This window comes from Leptosomus discolor, chromosome 3, assembly GCF_034619465.1.
Source record: "Leptosomus discolor isolate bLepDis1 chromosome 3, bLepDis1.hap2, whole genome shotgun sequence".
NCBI classification, from domain to species: Eukaryota; Metazoa; Chordata; class Aves; order Leptosomiformes; family Leptosomidae; genus Leptosomus; species Leptosomus discolor.
Window position 1 is genome coordinate 41,021,847 of NC_141393.1, and position 25,496 is coordinate 41,047,342.

At 40.9% G+C, this 25,496-nt stretch overlaps 1 protein-coding gene across 2 annotated transcripts; it reads left to right on the top strand.

The window, feature by feature from the left end:
* Positions 1-300: 300 nt before the first annotated feature.
* Positions 301-14,645, top strand: PTGR2 (prostaglandin reductase 2). Of its 2 annotated transcripts, XM_009953813.2 has the most exons (10): positions 301-325; positions 3,364-3,432; positions 4,867-4,985; positions 6,311-6,502; positions 7,469-7,639; positions 8,669-8,878; positions 9,661-9,782; positions 11,025-11,112; positions 13,108-13,147; positions 14,415-14,645. In XM_009953813.2, exons 1-10 carry the CDS (start codon positions 301-303, stop codon positions 14,477-14,479), a joined length of 1,101 nt encoding a protein of 366 aa, XP_009952115.2. In that variant the 3' UTR covers positions 14,480-14,645. The 2 variants fall into 2 exon arrangements, with proteins under 2 accessions (XP_009952115.2, XP_086318515.1); XM_086462389.1 differs by lacking the exons at positions 301-325; positions 3,364-3,432 and having other exon boundaries at positions 4,879-4,943.
* The last annotated feature ends 10,851 nt before the right edge of the window (positions 14,646-25,496 follow it).

Consider the following 25,496-nt stretch of genomic DNA (forward strand, 5'->3'; position numbering starts at 1 on the left):
CTGGCCTTTAAGTTGCTATTCTTGCCACGTTTCTCTGTTCTTACTGATTCCTAGTGCCAGTCCTTCCCATCTTTCCTTCCTGCATGTTCCTCATTCAGAGACATTCTTCCTTGTAATTTCTTTCTTTGAGTTTCCTCTGAGGATCCTTGTTCCACCCATTTTTGGCACTGCAGTTTCAGAAGACTGCCAGTAGTACTTGTCCTCACTTTAGATTGACTGCCTTCTTCCGCCATGCTGCCTGGGCTGATACAGAAGGGGTAAACTACCTGCTCTTCCTTTTTTTACTGGACTGCACCTGGCATGGGCTCTAACAATTTGGAAGCAGGTGAATTGTTTTGGTGAAAGTGTATGTAGCAGAAAACAGCGTCTTAGGGGCAGTCTCAGAAACAAGAAGTTCTAGGAACCAAGCCCAGGACAAACAAACGGGCATCTTAGCGCCGAAGAATTTATTTAACATTTTTAAAAGGAGTTGTCATGTGTGTGTCTGCTAAAATGGTAAAAGAAAGGTGAGGGGAGAAAGGATAAAACTGGGTTAAAACGTGCATGAGACTCCCCTGAAAGTACTGCTGTTGTGCTGCTTTTTAATGCTCCTGCTGTACTCATCAGGTGGGTCAGGTGATCTTGGCATGAATTAAAACTTGCAGTTAATTTTTACTCCCGTTTGATTTAAAGCGTAAAACCAACTCGGATGATTTTTGTTTGGAAAAGCTAAAAACCAGTAATGCATGTTGCTTCCTGTTGGTCTTCAAAAAAAAAAAAAAAGACTCAAAAGCACTTATTTTCTTCAGTCACTCAGTCACTTCCGTATTGTTTATAATGTGAGGAAAGTTTAATCGTTTCTTACTATGGTATGATATTAGTGTGAACGTTTGCTTGTGTAATTGGTGTTACTGACTTCCATTGCAGAGTAAGGGCAGTCATATTTAGAAGCAAATGTCCATCTCCAATGTTGTGTTTTACTGTGACAGCTGTCACAGCGTGAGTGACAGCTCAGTTGCCAGCCTCCATTTCTGTCCACCCACTCACAGTACCTGGAAGATCTTCAAATTGAGTTAGTACACAGGCTTCTCAGCAAAAGCTGTGAAAATGACCTGGGAAAACAACAGTCATTTTGTTCTCTCAGAATGTCAGGCAGTCAAAGAAGTAATCTAAATTTACATTGTATGCTTTTTCCACTTTTTTTACTCATCTTTCTGTGCTACTCTGTATTGCTTTTTCTTTCTTGTGATATGTTAATATCTTTGGCTTTTTTCTTTAAAGAACTCTTACTTTTTTTCTCTGGACTATCATAGAAAGCAGGTATTTCAAGTATGCATTAGGCACAACAGAAATGGTTTTCATCATCTCTTTTCTTGTTCAGACTGTGATTTTGTGTTTGCGTTGCACAGGTGTTTAGTTCCAGGATAACAAAAACTGAGTCGGCAGATTTGACAGTGTGCCTTTCTGTAAGGCGTGGGCTTTATAGCGGTTCTGCTTGCTCTGTGTAGTTTATAAACCGGGGATCGAACCCTTAATGCCATGGGTAGATTTGAACAGAATATGAATAGTCTATAGAGCAATGATTTGCCCAGTTTTCAAGTGAGCTGTCAGATCGCTCTTGGTTTATATTCACTGCATTCTTAGCTCGCTACTTCTGCACAGAGGAGTTTCACTAGTGGTTATAAACTTCAGTCAAGTTTTGTATGTGCGCAAATTGTTTTACTAGAGTATGGTTGTCCTTTTAAATTGCACTGGGCATGCCTGGCAGCTTATAAAATGCTTATTGAATTAGCACAAATTCTCAAATGCCAAGATAATTGCTCTGGGGATACCAGCTGTACCACTTGAATATAATTTTGTTAGGCAAATATTACCAGGAGGAATTTGGAATTTTGTTCTGAAAAATCTTTTATAAAAGAAGCACAAAGTGATGTGCCCATGATCACACAGGAAGTCTGTAGCTGAGTATGATGCTGAACCCAAGATCTGCCAAAGTTTATCTTAGGCTATCCTTCCTGTTTGAATTTTACATGAGTATATTTATTCCAGAGATTTTATCAGCTGTGTGGGTATAAAAGTGGATTTTTGTTTCTCTCTTTAACTGTTAAATCCTCTATTTTAAATGGTCTTTTTTGGGGTTTTTTGTTTGTTTTTTTTTTTTTAACAATCACTAGTAACTTCGTCAGTGTGGTGGTTTTTTACTTTTGTTCTAAACTGATGTTCTATATTGTTCTGTCCAAAGAACTGTGCAGGTCACTTACTTTTTCACTGCTGTGATGTTGTGAAGACACATTTGAGATCCATTTCTTGTAGTTTTTGTTGTAGCACCTTTAGGTGTTGAAATACTGAAAATAAACTAACTCTTGAATAATTTTCACCTGATAAGTAGCTTTTCAAGTGCAAACACAATCAAATGTTAAGCCTTTATCTGGTCTATGAACTTTTGTACTTTTGGTTTGAGTCACTTGTGAGTTTTAGAGGAGAGGGAAGGGCCAGGGATATGCCCGTTTTCTCATGGTAACATTTTAATTATGTTTTTCAGCACTCCGGGCTGTAGTTCTTGATGGTCTGAGAGTGCTGTAATAACAATACAGACAGAAGGTTCTGTGTTTTGCAATGTTCAACAGATAAAGATGCTGGATAAGGTGATGATGTACTCTTTCTAGGCTCCTCTAGTTAGCTTCACTCCAATTTGCTGCTCTTGTCAGCAAAATAAATATTATGACAAAGACATAAGCTATCATATTTCATTCCTTAATGTCCTTGGTTCTTGTGGAGGTTGGTTATTTATGGCACTCAGCTGAGAACAGTAGTAAGAACATTTTTATTTTGTATTAGCTCTGAAAGCATATACGATCATGATTTTTCTCCTGTTACATCAGGTTCATTCCCTGTTAATCACTTTGGCATCTCACAGTTGCAAGAACACGAATTTATAGTGCTCTCTTAAACTACTGAAATTCAAGGAGAAATTTATCGAGTTACACCTGACTTAGGCCTGCAGAGCTGCTTCAGTGTCTTTTAGGTGGGAACAGAGTGTTCTCAGGCAGCACAGGAAAGCAAACCAAGCACATCTCCTACAACGTGGTAATGGGAGTGATGCTCTTACAAGGAGCATGGTACATTATAATTTTCAGTCTTTCCAGAAGGTGCTACTGTGACATTGTATAAAATCGTGGCTTTAACAAGATAAACAGGGAAACTTTGTTCAGAAGTTTGTTTATTTTACATTTGAGGTTGTGGTATATGACTCTTGGGCATGGATACTGAAGTTGGTGAGGCCCATATTCCATGCCCAGTTTCTAAATTACCAAGTACTTGGCTCCATGTTCTTTTTCAAGAAAATTTATGTTTCAGTCCTTCAAAAATTGTTTTTCTTTGTAGAAGTCCAGTGCGAGATTGCTGCAAAAGCAGGGATGATTATACAGAGAGTAGTGCTGAATTCACGGCCTGGTATGTATTTCTCTCCAGTAAAGGAGCAAAGTGTTTGTTATGGTTGCCTAATGCTCCAAAATGATGAGGGTAGAAACAGACACTAACTTAAGATACTGACATTTATATATCTTGATATTACATGCAGCAATAAATAAAGTTAATTGTGAAGTGTCTTTGTTTAATCTGTATGTACAGATTTCTAGACTCTTGGGTGAGAAAAAAAGGGTTAGTGCATAATATATGGGAAAACCCTAAGAGTAGGGACTCAAAGTGAAGAAAGATCAGCAGGCATTGCTTTTTAGTTCTGAGATTTGTTCTTTTTGCATTTTAAGAGATGACTAAAAGAATTTTGTTACTGTTTGGTTTTGTTTGCCTTTAGTAAATACTGAGTCTTTTATTCCTGCCATGTTTCAAAGTTTTGTTTTTTAAATTTACACCTTTGAGGATTTGTTTACTTCCTTGCTTACACATTTGCTTTGTTATGGATGTCAGCACAATCTTGTGAAGATTTATAAATTTATATAAAGTTTATAAATTGTCTACTGTAGAAGAAGTGCATGTGTGCATTAAGTTTTTGGGGGAGTATTGTATGCTGCTCAATGCCAAAAGAGTCCTAAGAGGTTAGAACTACTATGTGACCTGCAAATAAGTCTTTCCTAATGTAAATCAAATGTTACAGCAGTAGTCTTCTGTAGTTGCCTGACCACTCTGACTTAAAACATACACGGGTGTCTGGCTCTCTCCTTTTAGTGCCAGTGGTTCCAATTGTCAGTCTGATTGATCTGCTGCATGTGGTACCATCCTGAGGAGGAAGTTTCCAGTCCTGGGGCTCTTGGTTTTATAGGTGTTTCTGGGAAGCTTTAATTTAAGGAGGTCTATCTGTAGCTGCAAAGGGATGCTGTTGCAGCATAAGCACGTGTGGTGGCAATGGTCTGTATTGCCCCCATCTCACTGAGTCAGAAGAGGCTGAAAGGTGAGAGTTTAAAACTTAACTGGTTAAAATTTATGGCCATTTGCTATTGACAAAATAGTTTTGTCATGTGAGAGAAGTCCCAATGCATGTCTTTGTTTTGAAAGTTAGGGGCTTTTCAGCAGGGTATTTAGAACCATTTTTTGAGAATGGGAACAGCCCCCTTTTTGTTTAATTTGCCCTAATTGTTCATAAAAATTATGTGTAGCGAACACATGGAGACTGTCAGTCAGAGCAAGTGCCTGGTGCTGGCCCAGGTAGGCATAAGCTGACAGATCAGTGGGTCTTTAGTTTGGATGGTGGCACTGCACCCATTTAAATCTTTCACAAAATGTGAAAGTTGACCGGTAGTTTTCCACCTGAGTAAAGATACAGCCTAACTTACTCTAAAAAGGACTACCTTAAAAAAAACACCTCCCCATATTGATTAAGGGAAGCTCTATATTGATTCATGTGTTTGTTTGGTTTTAAAATAATTCTAGGTAAGAATGGAGCGCCAGTGGCTGAAAACTTCCGACTGGAACAAAGTACAATAGCAGATACAATCCAAGGGGGACAAGTACGTGTCAGAACCCTTTACCTCTCTGTAGACCCTTACATGGTAGGTGATGGACTTAAAGCTAAGCCAGACTTTGTTTTTTAAAGTGTCTTCAACTCTGTACCTGTCATGATGTTTAACACCAAAGTTAGCAATTATAGGACAAATGTCTCTCTGGTATAAGTTAGTAATTCTGTTCATTCTGATGGAGTTAAATTGGGAAGGAATTTGACATTAAGGTGCCTGTGATATATATATAGGAATATGACTTTATAGGACCAGGAAGAGACTGTGAGCCCTGGTATACCATTACAGATTTGTTTGTTTCGTCTTTTTCTGGACCATGCCTTTTTAATATACATTTTTGAACTTTTTTTTTTTTGCCATAGGAGGAAGTATTTTTCAGTTGAGGGGAGTGTGAGTAGAGGAGGAAGAATATTTCGTGATGAAACAAGAGGGACATGATCAGGCAAAAAATTCTAGACAAAACATTTACATGATTCAAGTTAAATGTTATTTAGCTCTTACCAGTTTTGTTTACAGATGAAAGTCATATTTTCTCCTTAAGTGCGTGATGGCAGGACAAAAATGTGTCAATACTTTGTAAACAGTGGAAACAGAGAGAGGATTAGTGAATGAAGCCATAACCAGCACTTGCACCTAATTCTGCAAAACTGTAGAAATCATGTGGTTAGGAGAGTTGTGGGCTGAAATGAAAGTGAAGGTAGGAGGAGAAGCAGGAAGACTCAGTCTGCTAGTATGTAAAAGTTTGCTCTAAAGAGAATTCTAATAATTTTTTCCCTGCATAGATGGAGATGGTAGAAAAGAAGCAGTCTTCATTTCCGGCAAGTAGGTTTAGCTTGGGAATTAAGGAAAAGTTTAAGAATCCTGAAGTACTAATTCAGGCTACAGGAGGGGGATATAAAGGAAAGACTTTGGGTTTCAAGACATTTCATTAAACAGATCTCTGTCAGGGATGGTCTTCATATATTTGACTGTTCTTGCATGCATAGGCATGGACCATAAATGACTCGTGGGTGTTTTTTTCAATCCTGCATTTCTGTGGTTCATCCAGTTAAGGAATGGCATTTATAGGATTCTCGTCAGACCCAAGCCAGTTGCCTTTGGTTGCATGGCTGACTTTGAGAGAGCGTCTGTAGAACGTGTTGGCTTTGGTAACATTGCTGGAGATCAGAATGGTCCTTTTGTGCTAAGCAAACGATGGGAAAGAGGGCTCTAAGAAAAGATGATTAATATTTGGTGCGTATTGAGAGATTTGTGGGTAGCCCTTTCTGTGTGAAGTTTTAAACATGTCTCAACTTCACTTGAACTCATATAAACAAGCCATGTGTGCCACCAGAGCCTATCATTACAGTCTTCTCTTTCAGCGCTGCCGGATGAATGAGGATACTGGCGCAGATTACCTCCTGCCCTGGCAGCTGTCTGAAGTTGCTGATGGTGGGGGCATTGGGGTTGTGGAGGAGAGCAAGCATGATAACCTCGCTAAAGGAGACTTTGTGACTTCCTTCAATTGGCCCTGGCAGACAGTGGCCATTCTAGATGGAAGTTTGCTACAAAAGGTAATGCAAATGCAAAACCCAGTTTATCACTATTTTCTTTTCCTAAACCTGTTTTTTTTTTTTTTTTTTTCTCTTTAATAGTGGCTATTGATACTATTTCTTAGTCAAAAAGAAGCCAACAGTATTGGAGGAACCAGTTCTCAAAAGGCAGATCAACTCACAGGTGGCAAAATCTGTACAATTGCTGTCTATCTTTTCTTAACAAAGAAAAATGTTAATTCTTTTGTTGGTTACCAGACATTTTTATTATTTTATTATTGTTATTTATTTATTTAAATTGATGGATTTTTAATAAATTTCCCTGAAGCTGCTTCTATTCTGTTAGTCTAATTGTAGTAGAACTCCTGATCCCTGAGAGTGTAGTCATAACACATAAAAGGCTTTAGACAGATTTAATTAAATTTATTTCACTGTGTTAGCGAAAGCTTGTACTTGAGACTTTACATCCACAGAAGAAAGGGTATTCAATATTAAGTTGAAAATGGAGTGGTGACAGTGCCTTAGGGATATTGTGTGGATCATCCTTATGTAACACAGAAAATTATTGTCATTTAAGCATGTATACTTTCCCGTAAACTTCTTCCTTTAGGACCCATTGCCACTGATCTGCAATCACAATATTTGATAAAACAGTGCTATTATATCCTTTCTGCTAACAAAGGAGTAGTTCTCCATTGCTGGAAATGTCTTATCTCCCAACTCTTTTTTGACACTTCCATAATTTAAGTTTTTATGAGTGACTTTGTTTAAAAACCTTTTCTAAAACTATGGAAATATAATCTTTCTTTCATTTTGTATGAACTTGTGATTACTGTAGAGATAGTTTATAGCTAGCTTGTCCCTACCGCTTGTACCTTGCCTGGTAAATATCCCAAGTTATTCTACTATCCTCAGACAATCAAATAGCAAAGAGCAAAACCTCACCTTAAAAAGAAATGACCACCACCGTGTGTTTCTGTTTCGTAGCTTGTCCCAGAACTTGTAAATGGGCACCTTTCCTACTTTCTCGGAGTGGCTGGCATCACAGGACTGACGGCCCTGTTAGGTGTAAGGGAGAAAGGACACGTGGCTGCGGGTGCAAATCAGACAATGGTGGTGAGCGGAGCAGCCGGTGCCTGCGGCTCGTTGGCTGGCCAGGTAGGTAGGCTGGAGACATGTAAGCATACTGTTACCAAGTTTATCTTCTGAAACATGCTGGTTAGTAAACGTATGGATAAAATTGTTGTAAATGTGAGCAAGTATAACTCCATGGCAAGGGCCAGTTTCACAGATTTGGCTTATGCGCTCACTGAGAAAGATTTTAGGTCTGAAACTTCAGTTTCATGAAACTGAGGTAGGAGTAAATGGCCCAAGGGAATTACCTGTCACTAGCATAAATAAAGTAGATGATATAAGTACATGTATTTACTGTATATTTATACAGTGGTCTGCCATTTGAACACAGTCTTTGAGTTGACTGGTGACTTTCATTTTTTTTCACTGTTAGAAAATAGTCAGCAAAAAAATGTAGTAAACACTTCTTCGTGTTCCATCCCATGACATCCTTTGTGTTTCTAGAATTGCATCCCTTTTATCGTCCTCAGCTTTGCAAAACCTGTTGCAGTGTGTTTGTGTCTATGTGCATATCTACAAATATATATATATGGGCACACACACACATATGTATAAAAACACAAACACAATAGATATTAAGCAAGCTTAAGACTTACTGATAAAGAGGAGCTATGAAGAAACAATGCATAAGCAAATCTAAGAAGAATGTGTTTAAATCAATTATTGCCCAATCTTTATGGCCTTTTATTGGCTATGTTAAGGTACCTGACAGGTGGTGATTTTATACTATATTTGGCTCTTCAGTACTGCCAGATGTTGGTGACTCCACAGACTAAACCTCCTGCAGCCAGTGAGTTTGGAAAGATGGCAGGTTTCGATTGTACCTGCCCCTTCTCTGGGTGTGAGGAGGGAGTGACAAGAGGCAATTGTGTCACATGAAATGGGAGCAGGCACTGAGCTTTGCTGCCTGGGGTTTGGTGGGGTGGGGAAGAACTGTTGCACCCCCTAAGGCCCCCTTCCTCCCACTAGTACCTTTGTGCAGATGAATGATCAAACTTCTCTTTATCATTTGGATTTTTTTGGTTTTCTCTTATTTTCACTGTGTACCTGCAGATTGGCCGTCTGGAGGGCTGCTCTAGAGTGGTGGGGATCGCTGGCACTGATGAAAAGTGCTCCATATTGGTCCAAGAAATGGGGTTTGATGCTGCTATCAATTACAAGAAGGGGGGTGTGGCAGAGCAGCTACGTGAACTCTGCCCAGGCGGTGTGGATGTTTACTTTGACAATGTTGGTGGAGACATCAGTGATACAGTTATAAGTCAGGTGATTACACCAGCTGTTGGATTATTCTAGTCATTCTCCAATGTCTGCATGCCCAGCTTTGAATTAATTCATACCGGAGACCAGCCTGCAATACGGCAGAGCAGGCTTTCCACTTCATTGATCTAATCCAGGTGCGGATCCTGGTCTTGAGGAGAAGTCAGATATTTGAAGTCAGTGTCTGTCATTTAGACATTAGCCCTGCAGTAATAGAAACACAATTTCTGCTTCTCATCTCTCGCTTCTTTGGCCAGGAGTCATGGTAATATTCTAAAAACCTTTGTCTGCCAGTGTATTTTGTCACCTTTGGTTTTCTGGCTTCACAAAAGCTCTGCTGGGCCTCCATAAAGACTCTTGATCAGCCCTCTTCATTGTTAATGTGAAACTACTCTGTCTCGTGGCGGGGAGGCTGTGGTGGCAGTGCCTTCTTTGGGAGCTCTAAATCACAGCTGTATCAAACTTCTTTGTCCTATTACCCCTCTCCTCCTTATAAAAAGGGCACACAGTAAGATAATTTCTTATATTCCTTGCATTTAAGGCCTTTTAAAATTAGATGTAGGCTGTATAGCCTTTGTTTTTTTCACTATTGCCCTGTGTTCATCTATTTGGATATTGTCATATGTTGAATAGACTGCCTGCAATTCTTGCACTTCTTTCTAGGCAATGTGGCTCTAAATAAGGATAGCCATGTGAACATTTTGCAATATAATCTATTGCATCTCTGGAAAATTTTGTTTCTGAGACCAAGGAATGTAATTTTTCTCACTTTGTTCTGTCCCAAACAGATGAATCAGAACAGCCATATCATCCTGTGTGGACAGATTTCTCAGTATAACAAAGATGTGCCTTATCCTCCTCCGCTGCCTCCTGACATAGAAAAAATACAGAAAGAAAGGAATATCACAAGGTACATTTCTCCTTCAGAACTTGTGACCAGGTTCTGGGTAGACTGTGCACGTGATGTTGTGACTCTGATGTTCAGAAGGTAGTCTGTAAATTTGCAATGAGCACATGTAATCAGAACAGACTGTTGCAATACTAAAAAAGGAAACTATAATCACAATCAGTAAATCCTTTCTCTTACATTTGTCTGTATCAGCATAAAAAATGGGAAAGGATGTTGTTACGTGTTAGTATAGTTGTCTGTTGTTATGCAGTTTGTGGTTGCTTGATTTAGTCCTGGAGTCTCTGAAAGGTTCTTCAGTATGAGGGAGGGTGTTGCCATGGTTCTGTTCTCAGATGTTTTGCAGAGTGCCTTCTCTCCAAGTGTAGTAGTTCAGGCAGAGGGAAAATATTTTTAAAGTAAGGATGCAGCAGTGGTTATATTGAAATTACATTTTTAGTATTTGGGGTTTTATTAGATAATGGGACTGTAGCTGTGGCAGATATATACAGGGAAAATATTGATCTTTGTTACTGCTCTGGGAATTGCTGAATCTCCTGTCAAGATTCAGGTGGAGCTAAGGCAGAGATTAAGAGCAAAGTCTTAGGAGATTTTTCATTCATTGCATTGCAGAAAGTTGGGGAGACTTTTGATTTCTGTGGAAATGGATTGACTTCTTCTAATTAAAATTATTTTCTTGTGCATATTACTGGGTTCTGCACTTTTAAAAATTGATAGAAATACTAAAATACACCATGCATAGAAGAAGGCAATGGAGAATTTAGTCAGTACGTTGCTACAAGTAATTACAATTTTTGATGATAATTTCAGTTTCTCTTGATTGCTATGGACAGCTGTGACAGCAGGATATGCAAAATTTTGGGGAGCCTGAGAGTTAACTTACACTCAGCATCTAGTTGCAGGTCCATTAATTATTCTCCCTCCTACAAAAAAAAAAGTAAAAAAGAATGGGAGTTTGCTCACATTTTATTTACATTTGCTTATTCTGGCGATACTACTTGATTTTTATTACTCTTCTCTCTGGTACTTGAACAGAATTACTTGTCTTAAGACCAATGTTACTGTCAAGCTCCCGCTGCAGGGAGCTGTCTCAACAAGCTGGCAAAGCTCTGAGCTATGTCTCGTTGTAATTAGTACTCATAATCCTTCAGTTTCAATAATGCTGTTTTCTGAAAAGATTTGTAAAGATTTCAAAATGTGCTCACCAGCATTTCTTAAATCAAGGCTCATTCTTTTCTTTCACAGGGAAAGATTCTTAGTGTTGAACTATATGGACAAAGAAGAAGCTAGTATATTACAGCTCTGTCAGTGGATCCAAGAGGGTAAACTGAAGGTAAGAACTTCTACATTTAATCTATGGCCTGTGATACTATCTCCTCAGATCATGGTCTGACTACAAGAAGTCTGATTTCTTTGCTGCTGACTCTTATTATGCCTCAGAATTGAACAGGCTTTCATAGAATCATAGAACAGTTTGGGTTGGAAGGGACCTTAAAATTATTGCATTCCAACCCCCCTGCCATGGACAGGGACACCTTCCACTAGACCAGGTTGCTCAAAGCCCCATTTTCTTAAGTATGTGTAAATATAATTGAAAGCTTATTAGGTAGCACTGTTCTAGTAGGTATCTGCTGAGGGTGGTGTGACTGTACTATCACAGACTTTTCAATTACACGCTGCTGGTGTCTGTTTTCTTTCTTGCAGCATATGGTGCAAGTGCTTTTTTACTTAAGAGATCAAACCTTCAAAAAGATGTACTTTCAAATACCCGATTAGTTAGTCTCCTGAACGCTTTTAGGGATCTTGTGTGAAATTTTGTTTCAAGCTTTATATTAACCATTTATTATTTTGTGATGGGTTGTGGTGGGTTGACCCTGGCTGGATGCCAGTTGCCCACCAAAGCTGCTCTTTCACTCCACCTCCTCAGCTGGACAGGGGAGAGAAAATGTAATGGAAGGCTCGTGGGTCGAGATAAGGACAGCGAGATCACTCAGCAATTACTGTCATGGACCAGACTCAATTTGGGGAAATTAATTTAAATTTATTACCAATCAAATCAGAGAAGGTAATGAGAAATAAACCCAAATCTTAAAAACACCTTCCCCTCACCCCTCCCTTCTTCCTGGGCTTAACTTTATTCCTGATTTATCCACCTCCTCTCCCTGCGCGGCACAGAGGGACGGGTAATGGGGGTTGCGGTCAGTTCATCGCACGTTGTCTCTGCTGCTACTTCCTCCTCAGGGGGAGGACTCCTCACACTCTTCCCCTGCTCCAACGTGGGGTCCCTCCCATGGGAGACAGTCCTCCATGAGCTTCTCCAGTGTGAGTCCTTCCCACGGGCTACAGTTCTTCATGAACTGCTCCAGCATGGGTCCCTTCCACGGGGTGCAGTCCTTCAGGAACAGGCTGCTCTAGCATGGGTCCCCCATGGGGTCACAAGTGCTGCCAGCAAACCTGCTCCAGCCTGGGCTCCTCTGTCTCCACATGTCCACAGGTCTTGCCAGGAGCCTGCTCCAGCATGGGCTTCCCCACAGGGTCACAGCCTCCTTCAGGCCTCCACCTGTTCCAGCGTGGGGTCCTCCATGGGCTGCAGGCAGACACCTACTCCACTGTGGATCTCCACAGGCTGCAGGGGGACAGCCTGCCTCACCATAGTCTTCACCATAGGCTGCAGGGGAATCTCTGCTCTGGTCCCTGGAGCACCTCCTCCCCCTCCTTCTTCATCAGCCTGGGTGTCTGCAGAGTTGTTTCTCTCACATATTCTCACTCCTTTCTCCAGCTGCAATTGCTCCTGTGCAGTAATTTTTTCCCCCTTCTTAAACACGTTACCCCAGAGGCACTACCACCATCACTGATGGGCTCGGCGTTGGCCAGCGGTGGGTCTGTCTTGGAGCCGTCTGGCATTGGCTGTATTGGACATCGGGGAAGCTTCTAGCAGCTTCTCACAGAAGCCATCCCTGTAGCCTCCCCGCTACCAAAACCTTGCCATGCAAACCCAATACATGTGTAGATGCTTTATCCATCCCTTCCCTGTGAGGTCTGTCTAAATTAGTTTTTGATTCTTCAGCTGATCAGTAAATTTTCCTGGGAAAATCCTGAGATGTGAATTTGTGGCAGGTGCAGGGATGTTCCAGTTCAGTTGCCTACATGCTTATCAGAAAGTATTCACTCCTCTCTTGATGAAAGAATCTGGCCCAAACAGAGCGCTGTCCATTGGAGCAGGAAAATTCTTTAGATTTCGGTAGTTTCTGTGGCAGTTTCATGGCACATTTCTAAGAAATGTTGATCTTGTTTGAAGAAAGCTAAAAGGACTTGTTTGCATTGACAGGTCAGAGAGACCGTGATAGAAGGCTTAGCAAACATTGGTGGTAAGATTTTTTATGTCATTTTCTAAGAATAATAATCTGATTAAATACAATTATAGTAGAGGTTAAGTACTCCTTTGTTTCATTTGCCAATTCAGATTTTTGTATTTTAGCTAAAACATGATTTTTATGTTATAATACGTATTTTTTCACAAGGTATTAAAATGTTCTGTGAGAAGATTATTTTATGTTAAAAAAATGAATATGAATTTTGAGATTGGTTTTATGTTTTACTGTTGGGGGGAATTAATTGTTAAACTGCTACCTTAGCAGCTGATGATAATCATGCTGATCTTACAGATTTAAAGTGCTGCCCATTTCTTAGACCTTCTGTGTAAGAAAGTGGTATTTTGGAAACCTTGAACTGATACTTTAAAAAAGCCAATATCTAACAGTGCTTGTTACTGGATTTGCTAACAAAAAATAAATTGAAAAGTACACACAAGAAAGGGGAGAGCACATTAGAGATTGCTAAACCAAGTAAAAAATAATTTCTTTTAAAGCGGCAAAATAGCCTGTAGCCTGTTCAAAAAACATGTAACAAAGAAAATATGAACATGAAGGGGGTCTTGTGACTCCAGTGAGACAAAGCTAGAGAGCCAGGTGATTCAAGACGTGCTGTAAGAATGCTTCCCTTTCAAGTAACAGGGAAGAGTATGATTTAGTCCATTTAGTCTTTGGTCCTACAAGACTGGAAACTAGTAGAATTAAGCGATAGCCAAATCTTACAGATTTAAATGTATTCTAGTTGTTGCTACTTACTGGTATACATGCCTATTTTGAAGGAATTTGATCAAATGTGGCAGGCATATTTCATACTTTGTTTACTCAAATATCTATTCTTTTGCACCAGCTTCTTGTATCTATTGTACTACACAGAGTATTTTTAAACCTTTTCCTTTCCCAGAGGTTTGTGAAACCCACAGCATTTGTGGGCTCTCCAGTGACACCTTGTCTCTCTGTTTGGTATTTGTATGGCATATCACAAAAGCAGCAAATGTAATCGTTAACTTGTGTAGAAGCAAACATTTGCTACGAATCAGGGGTTTTAATTATTACACAAAACTGCCCTTCACAGTTTATTCCAGGCTAGCTTTCTTCTTTTTCTTCTTAATTTAGCATGCCATTAAGGATAAATAAGTTTAGGTCCAAAATGTGATCTCTCCTTTTTGGGGAGCTGTTTAACACATTTGCTTCTACCCTTTGGGTTGTTTTTTTTCCTTTTTTAAAAGTTACTTGGCACTAACTTCTTTCCTTATTTCTCTTGAAGCCGCTTTCCAGTCCATGATGAATGGAGGCAATATTGGAAAACAGATCATCTCCGTTTCTAAGTAAAAGTCATTGCTTCAGGAAAAATAATTGGATTCTATCTCTGACACTGAGCACGTTTCTTCCTGTACTGATTTCCGTTTTCTTAAATAAACGGTTAAGTTGTTCTGTATGTACTGAAAGCAGAGATTCTGGGATGCTAATAAACTAAATAGAACTGGAAACAGGAATGCAATCATTTACGCTAGAAATGAGCAATACATTCTGACATGATTTTGATAGTTGTAGCTAGCACACTGGCAAAATGTCATGGGTATGGTTTGAAAGTTAGAACATCCCAGAAACCATTTCCAAAAAGCAATTTGTAGGCAGCCAGGTAGTTTTGGTCATTAGAAGAATTTAGTAGTGTAGATGTGCACCATTCCCATGCTAGTGTGTCTCAGTGCTCAGGAACTTCTCTAGGAGTTTTCAATTTACCAGTGTAAATTTGGCCTGACAGTCCCAATCATTTTTAGAATTTGTTCTCATTTTTACAGATAATTGCAATGAAAAAATCCATATCTGGAATTCAAGGTCTCTAATAAGAAAGGCATTTCCTTTTTGTCATCTGAAACAAATCTCCACTGATCTGTCTTGTCCATTTCTCTGTATTGTATCATTATGCCCCCTCTTTTCAGAGCATTTGAAACCCGATACTTTTACAGGTCTATCTGCAGGCAACCTCAGACTTTCACCAGGGACAGGGTTAGGTGTAGGGTGAGACTTATTTACTCTTCTCAATCTTTGCATTCCAGACTTAAGTGAATTCTTTTAAGAAATCCTTTGCTAAAATCTACTGCATCTTATTTTTATGATAATCTCCCCGATTTCAATGTTTTTTCTGGTTTTTACACCTCTCCAGGGTGACAGACAGAGAAGCTCAAACATAGTGCCTGATGACAGAAGGTAACTTTGCAGACAATTGACCCTCTGTTCCCTCAGTAACTTATCTTGGCTCAGAATTTTTGGTATAACAGTTCTCTTACCATCTCAATGGGGAAACTTGAAAAAATGAGTCACTGTTTCCAAGTTTGGCTAGCATAACCACGAGCCAAATGGGACTGATGAGATTAAGTATGTCTTCAAAAGCAAGGGACAGAAAAGGGAACAGATAATTATCTTAAAGACATTGGAGTTCCACTACTATGTATATTTAGAGACATTAACACTTGCTTATTTAGAGAATAGGATTGTTCATGACACACCTGGTTTACAGGAGATTGGTTTTGTTTCCAATTTGTTTGCCTTTAAGAGAAGGGCTTCCAAACAGCAGGGGCAACTGAACTGTCCAGAGAATGGATTATCTGGATCTGCATGAGTCACTACCTAGGCCAAACTAAATGGAATCCAAGGACTAGGAAACAAAGACTATGCAAGAAATTGGGCATTATAAATCATTTTGCGTGCTGTGGAAAGTAAGACGATGAGTATAAAAATTGCCTAATAAGGGTGTGAGCAATATGAAAAACAGCCCCTTTATTTCCTAGTGCTGAAGCTGGCCCTGAAAGGAAACAGGCAGTGATGGATGCCATAAACTTTGAGGAAGAGAAAGACGCCTGCAGTATAGCGTTAGGTGATCTAAAATCTTCCAGTATGCATTTTTCAAATACAAAACTAGTGACTGGTTCACTTTCAGCTAGGCTGTGAATCCAGCATCAGCATAACTAGCTCAAGCAGCATTAATAACAGTGGCACACTGGGACAGAAGCCAACATTTTCATGCAGGAAAATCAGTATCTTCATAGTTAGCAAATAAAGACAGAAAAGCAATGGGTGAGTGAAATACTATGAATTCCTGTGTATTGACTGTTTATAGATGGTAACTCAGTTGTGAAAGTAAGCAATGCAGGCTTGTAAGGCTTGATAATTCATATGTGTATCAAAATGAGAGGCAAGAGGAAATGCAGCGATCCTGAGCACTATCTCTGGACTTGGATTCCTGTCAGATCAGCTGGATTTAATGGGGAGGGAGCTGATGGGAACACAACCTTTCCAAAAAGGGTCTCTAATGAGCGTGCTGATGTGTCCGTTGTCCCCCTTCCTTTCTTTCTTCCCTCCTATGTGCCTGATAGCAATATTCAGATTGAAACAGCATCAACATCAGCCTGTGCACCCTGTATTCTGCATTCAGCTTCTGCCAGGCAGCAGATTACCTTTACTGCACTTCAACACACTTAATCTTTCTGAATAAACGTCCTCATCCCTACAGTTCATTCCTAAAGCAAATACCTTAAAGAAAACAGCCCACTCCACATACGTGACCAGCCATTAACACTCCACACCCTCGCAGCAAAGCAGGTCTTAACCTGAGGCTCCATTGCTGCTTCTGAAAACGGTTAGTGATGCAAGAGTGTTTCCAGAAATGAGGGTATTAGTATTGCTGTTCCTGCTGAGTTGAAATAGTATCAGTTTTAATTAGGAACAGAAGACAGTCCTGTGTAGAATTTAGGTTTTGTGTGCGTCTGTCTGTCTGTCTAATTGTACGTGGCACTTTTCGAGGCTGGGTGTCGCCATGGTGTTTTCCTATTTTCTCCCACCCTGCAAGGCTAGCCTCTTCCCACACACAAGTTTCAATGCCGTATAGCCCGTGTTTCCCTGGAGTTGGCATCCTCCAGTCTATCAACTTTATTTCAGTTTCAACAGCCTGTTTTGAGAAAAATGCCTTTTATTCTTAAAACTGAGGACCATTTAATTTGTTTTATTCCAACCTGCTTGGAAGGAAGGTTATCATAGGGTAGTACCCAAAGCAAGCTAATTAAGTACCTGTATATTTCAAAAGAAGCTCTAACTATGAACTGTAGTGGGTTTGTGTTGTATGAATGTAAGAAAGCAATCATAACAATAACCACTACTGAAAAGCTGTTAAGATGTTGTTTTCCTTTCATATGTTATGGGTGAAGGCCTCAGTCTGATACATTTATGTTTCCAGAGTTGCATTTGTTTGTCCAAAGTACTTATTTTGTACTTTGAACAATACTTGCTGAAGAGCCACTCCAGAGTGAGGTCATTGCTGACACACCTTCCAGGAATGACAGTCCTCTAGGAAGTTATTCTTCACAACTGAAACAAAATATGATAAAATTATGACATTCCCAGCACTGTTTTTTTATGGCCATTGCTTAGTAATCCACACAAGTCATAGGCCTATTAAGAGCGGATGATGTGAGCGATGATCCAGAGTGAGATCATGCTGAGATAGTGATTCTTTACCCTAATACAGGCAGCTTGATTACAGCAGCATTCCTGTAGTTAGGTAAGCTATGGAGGGCAATGTAGGTCCTGTTGATGAAGTGAAGTTTTCTACTTTTGTATGAATTTTCGTTTAACTAACGTTTGAATTAGGGGTTGTGAAACTTTGGGTCGTGAAATTCTGCACAGCCTGTTTGCTGATGAAAGAGGAATGTACAGAAACTGCAGGAACTCAGGAACATCAGGAGCTCCCCCAAAGCTATACATACCAGACAGACATCAAGGAGACAAAGCTATCTACACATGCCAGATGTTAAGGAGACGCCTAGCAAACATCTACATGACTGATTATTACAAGAGATTGCATCAGAAAAGGGGCCCTGGCTTGTGCTCAAGGAGGATTCAACTAGAGGACATAGTGAGGAAGGCTATGGACAAGCACTAGAGACCCTCAAGAGACCACCGACTTATTTAGTTCTGCTTGATAGATCATGCGCAAGTGGGAAGGAACCTATGTAAAACAATTCTGGGAAATCACTAGAATAACACCGCCTTTTCAGGGAAAGATGATGAATATGGAACAAGAAAGGTCTATAACGGCTGTAACCACGCGACCAAAAAGCACACTCACCTTTGCAAAACGATTCGCGTGTGCGGCCAGTGCTGCAGTAAAGAACGCCTTGCTTTCTGATCCCTACAGATTGGTCTTGGAGGGTTATTGATCCAATATTTCGGTAACACTATCTGCATTAGTCAGATGGCTTTAGAGAAAAAGGAAAAAATTACGGGGACAGTCAAAACTCATCCTGGCACCCCCCAATCTTTAGGATTCTCACAGAAGCATTACTTTACTTGTGAATCCAACCTCTTAAGAATAAATAAAAAAAATCTAAGGGAGAAAATGCTTTGAACAAAGTGTCCACAATTGTAAAAAATATTAACGTGTATTTTTTTCATCGTATCTTAATTCCTTTATTATTGTAATAGTGTGACTCTAAAGCAATCCTATATTTTGCACTATAGAAGAGGTCTTGTTAAACAAAGGGTGACAACTAACTGGGTGCTTCAGATGTAGTAGGTAGGTAGTCACTGGCTGCAGAAGCACCAGCACTTGTCCCATGAAGCTTTACCTTACAAAGATGGTGAGCAATAGCTTATAAGATCTTAACAAGGGCAAGCGTGAATTCAGAGTAGGAGTTGTGTGACCACAGTAAGGTACTAGAAGTTCAGCTATGCAATCTTCATAAATAAGCATTTCCACTTGCAGAGGGTTGTAGGAGTAAGTCAGAGGCGACCTTTGGAAGCCGGCCTGGCACTGTTGCATTGAGGAGGAACGAGGAGAGAAGGGATGGAAAGAGTTAACAGGATTCAGGCAGTTTCTGCCCTGAACCCTGGACAAGAGTAAAGGAAGATAACAGGGTAGTAAACAGGTGCAGACCCTTAGACATGAGAGGAACGTGAGCCTCCTAAATAGCAGCAAATGAAATTTAGAGAATAGGCGCGTGGACAGAGAGTAGTAACCAATTATAATGTGTAAAAGAGCGTGTGGACAGCGTGTGTATGCTTTAGCAAAACTATATAAACGCAGCTTTCTGATAATAAAAAGTCTTCGATCCATCAGACTGGAGTCCGTGCGTCAATCACCTCGGCAAAGGGTAATAAATAATATTGGGCAGGGACACCATTTTTTTCTTTATTTTTATTTGAGCCAATCTTCCGCTTGTTTGTATTTAGTAAAGTTTTTTGCCTTCCCATTTCCATCCCTTCTCCCTATGCACCTTGAAGAGTTGCTGTTGGCTGTCAGGTATTTATTTTTCTTCCCTTCTGCTTTCTTACCCTCCATTTTTTCCCCCTTTTCCTTAACTTTTTTTTAGTCATCCTGTTTCTTGTCCTCCTTCTTGTTGGCTTCTTCCTTAATCAGAAAAACATGCTTTTGTTCCTAGGACCACCTATCAGTTGTTTAGTGCTAGGCCATGTAGCTTGGTGTCAGGATTTCATGGAAAATGTCAGCAATACCATGAAAGGAGCTTGCCAGCCCAGACATACATGTGTCTCTCTGCAGTTTATAATCGCTGTTGTTACAAAGGCAGATGCCTTTCAAATAGCTTCATCTCTTTATTCTATACTTTAATGCATTGATCGTGGAAGAAGCAGATGCAGGATTACTTAATCCTGTTGTCTGTAACATTGCTCTCCTCTGTTGCTACACTGCCCTTCTCTTTACTGTTTTTTTTTTTTTTTCACAGTGGGAAATGTTTATACAACTATAAACAGACTGCCAGGGGATAAAAGAAGATCATAGGTAGATGGCATTATCCTACAATAAGAAAGGGTAACAGCAGCTGGAATAAGCCCCAAAGCGAGAAAATATTTTGGGAGACACAACTGGGAACTCTTTAGGAAAAGCAGAAATGAGGCAAGACTTTTTTAGCCACAGGAACACAGAGTTTTGCAACCAGAAACATCTCCTGGATAGCAAAATTCAGTTTTGCTACAGCGCTCTGGATGGAGTGGTGGTAAGGGTGATGTACAGGAAGCAAGGGAATGTGTTCTTCTCTTCTTTCCCACGTTCGGCCCTGTTTTTCACAAGACTCGGGGGATATTGTTTTGTCTGATGGACCAGGTAGTCTATCGGCAAGAATTCTTTTCCCAAGCTCTGTCCTGTTTGAATTCTTTTCCCAGACTCCGGTACAGACTGATAAAAGAGAAACATCCTACCCTGGAAAACACCACCAGAGAGTCTTGCTTGTTTGTACTGAGATGTGTGATCTAGGCAAGGACAACTACTCAGTGAAAAACAGTTTTGAGGAAAAACATCCTTGAAAATCTGTAAGCTAATTAATTGAGTTTATATTGTTTTAGAATACAGGGCGTAACAATAGATACCCTCCGAACATGCGTAGTAATTAAGTAAGTTAGGTAACCGCAGAAGAGTATACAAACTGTGCAGTGAAATGTGGCGGTGTGCTAGGTTTGTGGAATTCTACGTAGCATCCTTCTCTGCGCAGAACTGAAATAAATAAATGTCTCGGCTCTGTGTACACCGGGTACCAGACCCCACTTACGGGACAAGAAGAGGGTGACTGAACAGGTCAGCAGTTCCGAAAGAAAACAAAGTATGAAGCAGCAAAGCAGTGTTTATGCAAGAATAGGGAGGGGCGATTTATTTTTATAGGAGACTGTTTGAGGGCAAACGGTGAGAGAAAGCAGTGAGGTTTTATGGGGCCATGGGCCTCCCTTCTCTGCTCCACCCTCTTCTTGGGATGGGCTTCTCCATATCTCTGAGACCTTCCCTCCCTCAGCCCCTACTCTTCTGCAAGTAGGAACATTCCTCACCCCATCAGCCACTACTTGCTTCCCTTTCCCTCTCAGGCAGGGGCCAAGGGCCAGGCTCTGATGGGGTGAAATCTGGTCAGGAGCCAGCATGGCTGGACTTTCTTCTCATTCTGGAGGCAACTGGGGGAGGGCAGGATGCTGCCTACTGGTGCTTTTCCTGCTGGGATGGAGCTGCCTGTATGTCCCACTCCCCCAGAGTAAGACCTACAGCCGGCTTCCTGCAGTCACAACCCCACTAGAAAGCTGCATGGGCAGCAATGAGCATTTCAAACTGGAACAGCCTGTCCCGTCTCCTCGGGCCAGGCATCCTGAGTGAGTCTTTGGTGCCCTGCAGGCACCAGTCTCTGGCCTCTGCCTTGGCCAGCTCCAGAAAGGGGTTCTTTCTCTTTTTGGAACTTTTGGGGTTTGTATTTTAATTTTTTTTAGTATGCTATAGAGATAGTGGGAAAAGCACATGGAAAAAGCCTCTCCCCCACCTCACCCCCACCCCTTGCGTTTTCCACTGCACAGAATGCCAAGAGCTCTTTATTGGGATCACTGAGTTGGACAGGCCTTCACTGATGACAGTTATAGGAAATTACGGATGGCAACAGCATTCCCCTGGGATCTTCCCTCTGCAAGGTTTGCTCAGCCTGATGTGCAGCGGCCAGCAGAACTTTTCACCCAGCTCGGTCCATTTTTTCACTGGGGCCCATTGTTTTGTCTGATGGACCAGGTGGTCTCTCAGCAATGCCTGCCTTACTAACGACTGTGCCCTTAAACAAGAACGCTGAAAGACTGATAAAAGAGAAACATCCTACCCAGAATCTCAGTCTGGGTTCAATATGCCAGTCCTGCCTATAAAGAAATCTCATTCTCCAGAGTATCGACTAGTGAAGGATTTGAGAGTAATAAACCAAGTAACTGAGGATATACATCCCACTGTACCAACTCCTTACACCTTGCTGGCCTTGGTATCCGAGACAAATGCTTATTATGCTGTGCTAGACTTGAAAGATGCTGTCTTTTGTATTCCAGTGGATGAGCAGAGCCAGACAATCTTTGCTTTTGAATGGGAAAGCCCAACTACAGGAAGAAAAGAGCAACTATGTTGGACTGTTCTTCCTCAAGGATTTGAAACCAGCCCTACTCTGTTTGATGAGGCTTCAGCTAAAGAATTAGAATGGTGAAATTACAAGATAGTGTTAGTCTTTTACAGTATGCGGATGACAGTCTAATTGGAACGGATATGCAACAGATCTGTATGGGAGCAACAATGTTTGTTAAACTTTCTGGGATTAGCTGGGTACCAAGTCTTGAAGAAGAAAGGCCAGATTGCAAAGAAAGAGGTTCGGTATCTTGGCTTCAATATATTGAAAGGACAGAGGGCACTGGGAGAAGAAAGAAAACGGGCTCTATGTCAGATTGCAGTGCCAAAGACTGAAAGACAATTAAGACAATTCCTGGGAATGGCAGGGTTTTGTTGCATATGGATTCCTAACTTTGGATTGATAGCCAGACCTTTATATAGCGCAATCAAAGGTCCGGGAGAACTGTTGGAATGGACCCTGGAGTGACAAAGCAATTTCAATGAAATAAAAAAAAAAAAATAATGGAAGCCTCAGCCTTAGGCCTCATGATATGACTAAGCCCTTTCAACTGTATGTGCATAAGGGACAACATGTGGCCTCTGGGGTAGTAACCCAAACACTTGGAAGTTGCAGAAGACCAGAGGCCTACTTTTCAAAGCAGCTTGATAAAGTGAGCAAAAGATGGCCTGCTTGTCTCCAAGCTGTGGCAGCCACTGCCTTGTTAATCCAGGAAGCTCAGAAGCTCACTTTGGGACAACCTATACCAGTGTTGGTCCCACATGCTGTAGTGGCTGTTCTGAACAACAAGGGACATCACTGGATTTCCCCAAGCTGACTGGCAAAGCACCAGGCCATTTTAATAGATCAAGAGGACATGACTCTAAGCGTGTATCTACCTTGAATCCAGCTGCCCTGTTGCCCACAGCCAAACAAGAACCCTTACAACATGACCGTTTGGCTGCTACTCAGCAAGTTTATGCCAGCAGGCTGGACTTAAAGGACAAACCACTGAAAAACATGCAACTGTAAAGATGGTAGCAGTTTTGTGTAGAATGGGGAAAGAAAAGCAGGATACATGGTGGCAGCCCTCTGGGAGGACAGAGAAGCTAAGCCCCTACCTCGAAACACCTCAGCACAGAAGGCAGAAATTATTGCTCTCACCAGAGCCCTTGAAATTGGGAGGGGCTAAAGAATTAAGATCAACATGAAACCTCTGCAGTATTCAGAGAAGGATCGATGGGCGGAGAGCTGAAATGTTCAAAAGCTACAGAAGGATAGTGGATAACTGAACCAGCAAGTTCTCACAACAGCCAAAATGATGGAAGTCCTCCTTAAGAAGCTGCATGAAGAAATTCGCATGGGAGCCAATGCCATAAGCCGTGTGAGGAGATATGCTATAGGGCCAAAATGCAATCAAGTGCAGATGTAATAGCAAGGAGATGCCAGACCTGTTGTGCAAATAACCCTAAGATCCAAAGGAAGCCACCTGCAGGTGAAGTAAAAAAGGGAATAACCCCAGGGGAATACTGGCAAATAGATTTCTCTGAGTTACCAAAGTGTAGGCAATATAATATCTGCTTGTTTTGGTGGATATGTTTTCTAGGTGGCTTGAAGCTTTCCCTTGTCACAACAGTCGGGCTAGGGAAGTTGTTAAAATTCTATTGAAAGAAATAATCCCTAGGTTTGGGAACCCTGAAGGTTTATCCTCTGACAATAGGCCTCATTTTATTTCAGAAGTAGTGCAGGGATTGTCAAAGTTTCTCCAATTTAAATGGGACTTGTATACTCCCTGGAGACCACAGTCTAGCAGAAAAATAGAAAGAATGAACCAAACCATTAAGAGGCAACTCTCAAAGTTGTGCCAGGAAACTCAGTTTAAATGGATCAACATTTTGCCAGTTGCCTTGAAGAGAATTAGAGTCACTCCATGAGTCAGGGTAGGAGTCAGTCCTTTTGGAATATTGTATGGGAAATCAGATTTGGCTAAATCTAGAAACCCAAGTGATCAAATGCATATTAAGGGGGAGAGAATGCTAAGAAATTATTTGCTGTCTTTCTTGTGCATTTTACACAGGTATCTCCATGAGCGAGCTCCTTTGCTCCCGGACTCACCAGTGCACAACTTTCAACCTGGAGACTCAGTTTACATCCATACTTGGAAAGATGAGCTGCTGAGAGAAAAGTGGTGGGGACCCTGCATCGTTCTGTTGACCACCTACACCGCTGTGAAGTTAGATGGAATCAACTCTTGGATCCACTACATGCGGGTCAAACCAGCCCCTCCGCCAGGGCCCAAAGACAAGTGGACAGCCGTCCCAGCGGGAACATTAAAGACTGTCACACAATTGTATGAAGGGTTACACATTTCTGTTTCTTTTCCTGTTTGTAGGGTCAACTATATTTTTCCAAGGGTAGGATTGGTCAGAGAATTTGTGGGAAAATCTGGCTAAGAATACTGTAAATACTATTCTGTGTAGCTGGAGGAGTCTCTGTAGAAGAAGTGTTCACATCATGTTTATTAGGGGTATTGACTCCCCTGCAGCTTTAAAAAAAAACTCCTATACTATTATTAGAACTTTTTAAATTAACATGAATTATGGCCCAATATATAATTGGGGAAGGATTATGTCTGACTTATGCGAACAACGGCAATTCATCAGGACAGCACAGGGCCTGTTGTCACTGGAACGGCTCGCTTCAGCCCACTGTGTCAGTTTGTGCCTCCTAGGCACCACAGGCCAACAGAGGAGCAAACGCAGTTTTCCTTATAGGGTGGCTTCCCGATTTATCATACCTGTAGTTGTCAGAGGTTTGTCCAGCTATCACCGGTTCCTTTAAGTGACTGGTGACTCTCCACTGGGAGATGGGCTGCATTGTATGAAACCAACTTATTTTGTTTGAATTTTAAAGGAAAACATACTGTATTGTGATTTTTGTTACTGAGAGTTAACTTGGGCAACCACTGGCCTATATGATAAGGCAGATAAATTACAGGCCAGTTCCTAGTCTGTGCTTCTAAGAACTTTCAGTCTGCCGAGATAGACAGAATTAAAATCTTTTCAGGAGGTATTAAAGTCTTCCTGTGTTAAAGTGTACAGCTCAAGTAGGAAAGTTAATCTTTTCCTGCTAAGGTTTTACAATATTGGAAAACTGTTTAAGCAAGAGAAAATCTGAATTAACATGAGACAAGGTAAGTTTTGCTTGTCTGTTAGGCAACAAAAAGCTGCAGTAGCCGCATCTGTAGAGCATGAGCTAAGAGGTGCTTCCTATCCAGGGCAGAGTTCCAAGTTTTTACAGCGTGCTCTTCACTGTGACACCAGGGCAGTATCATTCCCACATACATATATAATTCACACATCAACCATATTTCAGAGCATGTGATTCTCACTTGGGTCAGGGATAAGACATCTACAAATAAAACATCTTTGCTCGCCACACTAAGATCAGCA